Genomic DNA, 7,211 nt, shown 5'->3' with positions numbered 1-7,211 from the left:
CTTGGCTTCATCACAAACAAAATAGACTGATATTGTTTAAAATGCCTTTATTTTTGATTATGGCATTTTTAATTGAAGCAAAAGCCAAACTCAGACGCGTTTCGGCATCATGGCCTCGGTCAAGGAGTAACAAAGAAACAATGAGAGCATGTCTTATTTTGAGCAAACCAGGTTCCCATCAGCCCTGATTAAAGAGGGAGTGGTTACAGATTAGTCATTGGTGGACACCACATAGTAAACAGCAATAGGTAATATACATTCTAAATAGATATATTATCAAAACGCATATTAAGGTTAGAAGCATTAGAGGTCCAAGTGGTTCTTGCCTTGAATATGGAAGGACACACATGTATTTCTCACCATTTCTGTAGGGTCTATAGTTTGCTATAACTACTTTGTGGTCTGTTTTTTGCCCTATTACGCTTTTCTATGTTTTATCTTTTGTGGTCCATATTTTCTGCCATCTAGTGAGCTTTGTAATGTATGGCTCTTCTCACTATATATTTTTTTGGCCTTCCATATTCAATTGTTATTTTTTTGTTGTTGTTGCTCTTTTGCACCCCAGTATCTCTACTTGCACATCATCATCTGCACATCTATCACTCCAGTGTTAATGCTAAATTATAATTATTTTGCCTCTATGGCCTATTTATTGCCTTACCTCCCTAATCTTACTACATTTGCACACACTGTACATAGACATTTCTATTGTGTTATTGACTGTATATTTGTTTATCCCATGTGTAACTCTGTGTTGTTGTTTTTGTCGCACTGCTTTGCTTTATTTTGGCCAGGTCACAGTTGTAAATGAGAACTTGTTCTCAACTGGCCTACCTGGTTAAATAATGGTGAAATAAAAATAAAAAGGCCATAACTACTTAGACCTTTCTACTGCTTCTAACCTTAATATGCATTTTGATAGTGCATATATATTTAGAATGTATATAACCTATTGCTTTTCACTGTTGTGGTGTCCACCAATGACTACTCTGTAACCACTCCCTCTTTAATCAGGGCTGATGGGAACATGATTTGTTCAAAAGAAGACATGCTCTCATTGTTTCGTTACTCCCTGACCAAGGCCATGATGCCAAAACATAGTGATAATGCTGCAGGGCCTTTCTCCAGCCAATCCTCTTGAACGTGAGGACAGTTTCCTTGGTTACCAGTGAGCATGCCTCTCCTTGGCGACCACCTCCAAGAACTGGGAGTGGCTTGCATAGAGGGATAGGACGGAGTCAAGGTCGATCCAGTGGACTTGCCCGGCATCATCGCCCGCTTGCAATGGGAGCTCGCTCACACTGTTACCTAGGTAACCAGAGCAAAAATCCACATTTCAGAGAACTGCCAGGTGTGTACAAATAAAGAGCAGAATGGGGGAAAATGTAAAGGATAAGGAAACATGTCGCACGCTATCCTGCTGAGAATAGCCAAATCCTGATTGTTTTCATTGAATTCAGTCAACATTTTTCCTGCATAGATAAGACTGCCTTAACTTGTTGTTAATCAGTGTCTATAATATCATAAGAGTAATCATTGATTTACCTGTATCATCATGGAAGTTGACAGCAACCGTTTCCATCCAAGAGTTGTCATTATTTCTTGGGTCATCTACATAGCCCTTAAAAACCTGAGAAGTAGATGAGGGAAAACAGAGAGAGAGAGAAAGAAAACAAGTGTTTTATGTCAACTACACAAACAAATCCAAAAATGAAAATAAATATGATGACGATAAATTCTTTCTAGCCTGCTGACCTCCAGACCCGGCGAGTTGAACAGCTGAGTGATGCGCTCGTGGATCCGCTCTCTGTCCTGGGGGGAAGCTGCCAGGGAGTTCAGAGCCTCCTCAGAGAACTCACGCTGCAGGGTGAGGGACACCAGCTCCCCCGGGTCTACCATACCCTACACACTCAAACACACGTCATCGTCCATAAGAATACAGTGAGGTGACGAGCCATGGTTGACGCCCTATGCGCCCAAGAAGGCCAAGATGATACAGATGTTCAGAGCAGGTGAGGAAGAGGAGGGAGGACTAGATGAGCAAGAGGAGGGAGTAGCAGGTGAGAGAGGAGGAAAGAGCATATTTTTTGTTGTTGTATTATTATGAATAATTATTTTTTACCTTTATTTAACTAGGCAAGTCGGTTAAGAACAAATTGTTATTTACAATGACAGCCTACCAAAAGACCTCCTGCGGGACGGGCTGGGATTAAAAAAAATAAAAAATACTACAGGATAAAACACACATCAGGACAAGAGAGACACCACAACATAAAGATAGACCTAAGACAACAACATAGCATAGCAGCAAACATGACAACACAGCATGGTAGCAACACAACATGACAACAACATGGTAGCAACACAACATGGCAGCAGCACAAAACATAGTACAAACATTATGGCACAGACAACAGCACAAAGGGCAAGAAGGTGGAGACAACAATACATCACGCGAAGCAGCCACAACTGTCAGTAAGCGTGTCCATGATTGAGTCTTTGAATGAAGAGATGGAGATAAAACTGTCCAGTTTCAGTGTTTGTTGCAGCTCGTTCCAGTCGCTAGCTGCAGCAAACTGAAAAGACGAGTGACCCAGGGATGTGTGTGCTTTGGGGACCTATAACAGAATGTGACTGGCAGAACGGGTGTTGTATGTGGAGGATGAGGGTTAGACAGAGGAAGGAAGGAGTTTAAAGAATCCCACTGACCCCTGGGATGGCCCATTCCCCACAGTCTCTCCTCTTGATGGACACAAACTGCAAAACTGGCAGTTTGGACACTGGGTGCGACACTTGCTGTCCAGCTGAGTCTCTCTTCCACCTGTAGGGCGGTGACACATACAGTAGCGTCAGGTTAAACTATGGAAACTACAGTACGCAAATCTACCCCTAACTCCATAGGCCAGGGGTATTCAACTCTTACCCTACGAGGTCCGGAGTCTTCTGTTTATTTTGTTCTACCTGATAATTAATTACACACCCGGTGTCCCTGGTCTAAATCATTAATTGCACACACCTGATTAGAGGGGAACAATGAAAAAATGCAGTGGCACTGGCTTCGAGGTCCAGAGTTGAGTTTGAGGGTCATAGGCACTTCTGAGAGAGATGTACAGTTGAAGTCGGAAGTTTACATACACTTAGGTTGGAGTCATTAAAACTCATTTTTCAACCACTCCACAAATATCTTGTTAACAAACTATAGTTTTGGCAAGTCGGTTAGGACATCTACTCTGTGCTTGAAACAAGTAATTTTTTCAACAATTGTTTACAGAATGATTATTTCACTTATAATTCACTGTATCACAATTCAAGTGGGTCAGAAGTTTACATACACTAAGTTGACTGTGCCTTTAAACAACTTGGAAAATTCCAGAAGATGATGTCATGGCTTTAGAAGCTTCTGATAGGCTAATTGACATCATTTGTGTCAATTGGATGTGTACCTGTGGATGAATTTCAAGGCCTACCTTCAAACCCAGTGCCTCTTTGCTTGACATCATGGGAAAATCAAAAGAAATCAGCCAAGACCTGGTTCAACCTTGGGAGCAATTTCCAAACGCCTGAAGGTACCACGTTCATCTCTACAAACAATAGTACGCAAGTATAAACACCATGGGACCACGCAGCCGTCATACCGCTCAGGAAGGAGATGCATTCTGTCTCCTAGAGATGAACATACTTTGGTGCAAAAAGTGCAAATGAATCCCAGAACAACAGCAAAGGACCTTCTGAAGATGCTGGAGGAAACAGGTACAAAAGCATCTATATCCACAGTAAAACGAGTCCTATATCGACATAACCTGAAAGGCCGCTCAGCAAGGAAGAAGCCACTGCTCCAAAACCGCCATAAAAAAAGGCAGACTACGGTTTGCAACTGCACATGGGCACAAAGGTCGTACTTTTTGGAGAAATGTCCTCTGGTCTGATGAAACAAAAATCGAACTGTTTGGCCATAATGACCGTTCTTATGTTTGGATGCTGCCACCCCCGGCAGCATCATGTTGTGGGGGTGCTTTGCTGCAGGAGGGACTGGTGCACTTCACAAAATAGATGGCATCATGAGGGAGGAAAATTATGTGGATAGATTGAAGCAACATCTCAAGACATCAGTCAGGAAGTTAAAGCTTGGTCGCAAATGGGTCTTCCAAGTGGACAATGACCCCAAGCATACTTCCAAAGTTTTGGCAAAATGGCTTAAGGGCAACAAAGTCAAGGTATTGGAGTGGCCATCACAAAGCCCTGACTTCAATCCTATAGAAAATTTGTGGGCAGAACTGAAAAAGTGTGTGTGAGCAAGGAGGCCTACAAACCTGACTCAGTTACACCAGCTCTGTCAGGAGGAATGGGCCAAAATTCACCCAACTTATTGTGGGAAGCTTGTGGAAGGCTACCCAAAACGTTTGCCTCAAGGTGAACAATTTAAAGGCAATGCTACCAAATACTAATTGAGTGTATGTAAACTTCTGACCCACTGGGAATGTGATGAAAGAAATAAAAGCTGAAATAAATCATTATCTCTACTATTATTCTGACATTTCACATTCTTAAAATAAAGTGGTGATCCTAACTGACCTAAGACAGTGAATTCTTACAAGGGTTAAATGTCAGGAATTGTGAAAAACTGAGTTTAAATGTATTTGGCTAAGGTGTATGTAAACTTCCGACTTCAACTGTATCTCTTGCCTAAGGGGTAGGGGTGGCCAACATTGGGCACAGGAGTTGGTTTGACTTTAAAGATAGTTTGTGCGAAGGTTAGGGTTAAGTTATCTGAAGAGTAGTTTAGTTTAAGAGATGATGGAATAAAGTGGGAAAGTTACCTGGTAACAATGGGATCTGCTGCGTGATTGGGTCCCCACCGTCCCAGCAAACCTCTCCCAGTCAAACCAGTGCGTCCGCGAGGATTTCTACAGGAGGACAAGAGTTAGCTTACGTATGATGAATTGCCACACATTCAATTATTTAAAATTGATGTCATATACATGTAGAACTCTGTAGCAAAACACTACTTAGTAACATGCTGGAGAATGCTAGCTTATCATTGGCTTGTCAATGCTTGAATAGGGTCACACATTTGCCACAGTTGCTTCTGACAGCTCATGCCAAGTAGGCATTATGTTGGAGATTTTAAAGATACACTCAGCAAGATGACATCAGCTTCAACAGAATTCAAATCTGCTAAGAATGATTTTCTTGGGGATTTTCACAATTTGAGACAACAAATGGCATGCTTGGCATATTTGAATGCAGTTGATGTTGTCTGTAAGTAGGTAGTTGTGTATTATGATGTAATCTTGCTGAGGGTCACCATTGTAGAACTGTGTTGGATGAAGGCTCACAGTGGCATGCCTTGCTCCACTCTGTAGTCTCCCTCATGACTCCGCCTGTCCACATTGCCATCCAGAGCGTTAAACCGCGGGGAGAAAGACCTGTGAAATAATACAACATTGTAAAAATACTTAATCATCAATAATGAACTAATCAGTTATAACCACATGTCAGTAAAACAGATGACAAAATGAAGTTGAAACCCTCTCTCTCTCTCACACTCACCTGATGTCCTGATCGGCCCATACAGGCTTGATGAGCACAGATGGGGCAGTGTAGCTCACTGGTCTGTACTGGGGCCAATCAGTATTCCAGTCAACTTTGTCATCAGGCACTGGGAACCGCTGTGTCTCTGAGCCGGGGTACTTTGGGCATCTGGCCTTGATGTGAGGGGCCGAGCAGGACATAGTGAAGACACTGGGCGGTAGCACACACAGACTACAGCCACTGGTACTGAGGCTTTTACTAACTCTGGCAGCAAACTGGTACGAAGAGAATGAGGTGAGAGGCCTGGGGAGGGAGAGAGAGATTTAATATCTAAAAGTAACATTTTAAGTAATCTTAGCAATCTATGACAATAGTAACATAAAACAGGGAGTAGCTACAATGCAGAGAAAAAGGCAGAAGGTGAAAAGAACAGATAACTACCTAATGATACGAATAGAATGATCATAGGTCTCCAAAATTACTTCAGAATGATTCCATACCTGATTCCTGAGGTGCAGAGGCAAAATGGAAATCCGAAAAGGGTAAGTGCTATTCGAATCGGCCCAACCCAGTTTCGTCCCACTCGTATCATAACCAGTCAGTCAACACAGTACAGGCCTGTATACACACTGATCATTCTGCAGTAACCAGGAAATACAGAAAGCCCGCTGCTATGCTTTTCAAAAAAGGAGCGCACTGAATCGTATAGGAATATTTCAGTGTTGTTGCGGACGGCGCAATCATAAATTATTTTGAAGCTGCCTTTGCTCATTTAATTCGATGTTTAATTCAGTTTCAACACACTGTACCACAGCCTGTCGTTTCCAATGTGACAAATGAGTCACAGTGGGCAGAACAAGCACAAGCTAGCGAGCTCCTATTGACGCGTTCTAGCATGTATTTGCATATTTCTGTTTAGGGAACTCCTACTCTGTGAAGTGCGCGTGTACAAAAACTCAATTCGCCCTTGCACTCCTTCCAAACAATGCCATTTTTTAAAATCTTTGGCAAAGGGTCAAATCTACAGAACTTAGCCCACTCTGTTCGTAGCAGATTGTAGTTTTGGGAACAGAAAACTGTATTGAAATCAAATGTTTTATCGATGAGAAAATTAGCACAACGTCTGCCAAAATCCATCTCGTTCTATCTTCTCCCACTGCCGGCCACTTGGCTTCCTATCATCACCATATGTGGTAGTGAGTGGATACCCGGATGCTTCACACCTAAAGGTCTGGTGAAATATTTGGCTCATTATTCTATATGTGACTGTACTGTCTTTAGTTTCAACCTGTGTTTCTGCTTCCGCATGGCGTCATAACATCATCGGCCAGTCTGCACTTTGATCACAAATAAAAACAATGAGCCAGATGTTACACCGGATGTATGAATCTGAAGCATCCGGTTAGCGTTTCCACTTGGTGGCGTAGACATGAGAGGGATCAGAGAGGAAGAGAGACCCAACTCGGCGAAAATCTGTCTCCCTCCAGCAGGTGGCGTTTTTTCAGTGTTTCGCACACAAAGCAAAGAGGTTAAGTATGGAGGTCAATTAGTGTCGAATTTGGTCCCCATATAGTGTATGTCTTATTTGCTACATAAGGTTTATTTGATCAAATAGAAGTTTTATAATGCTTAAGTTGTTACAAGTGTACTAATATAAGTAGGACATGTGACATCCCGGC

General features: G+C 42.3%; 1 protein-coding gene across 1 annotated transcript; it reads right to left on the bottom strand.

The window, feature by feature from the left end:
- Window positions 1-56: 56 nt before the first annotated feature.
- nudt9 (nudix (nucleoside diphosphate linked moiety X)-type motif 9) lies at window positions 57-6,399 on the bottom strand. The gene is made up of 9 exons (XM_029727108.1): window positions 6,033-6,399; window positions 5,551-5,835; window positions 5,337-5,426; window positions 4,818-4,904; window positions 2,710-2,821; window positions 1,756-1,902; window positions 1,546-1,630; window positions 1,102-1,308; window positions 57-113 (listed from the first exon to the last, which is right to left on the bottom strand). Exons 1-8 carry the CDS (start codon window positions 6,122-6,124, stop codon window positions 1,163-1,165), a joined length of 1,044 nt encoding a protein of 347 aa, XP_029582968.1. The 5' UTR covers window positions 6,125-6,399; the 3' UTR covers window positions 57-113; window positions 1,102-1,162.
- Window positions 6,400-7,211: the final 812 nt, after the last annotated feature.

The sequence above is a fragment of the Salmo trutta genome, chromosome 32 (genome assembly GCF_901001165.1).
Source record: "Salmo trutta chromosome 32, fSalTru1.1, whole genome shotgun sequence".
Lineage (NCBI taxonomy): Eukaryota > Metazoa > Chordata > Actinopteri > Salmoniformes > Salmonidae > Salmo > Salmo trutta.
Note: the sequence above shows the minus strand (reverse complement) of the source record. Positions and strands in the feature narration are given on the sequence as shown.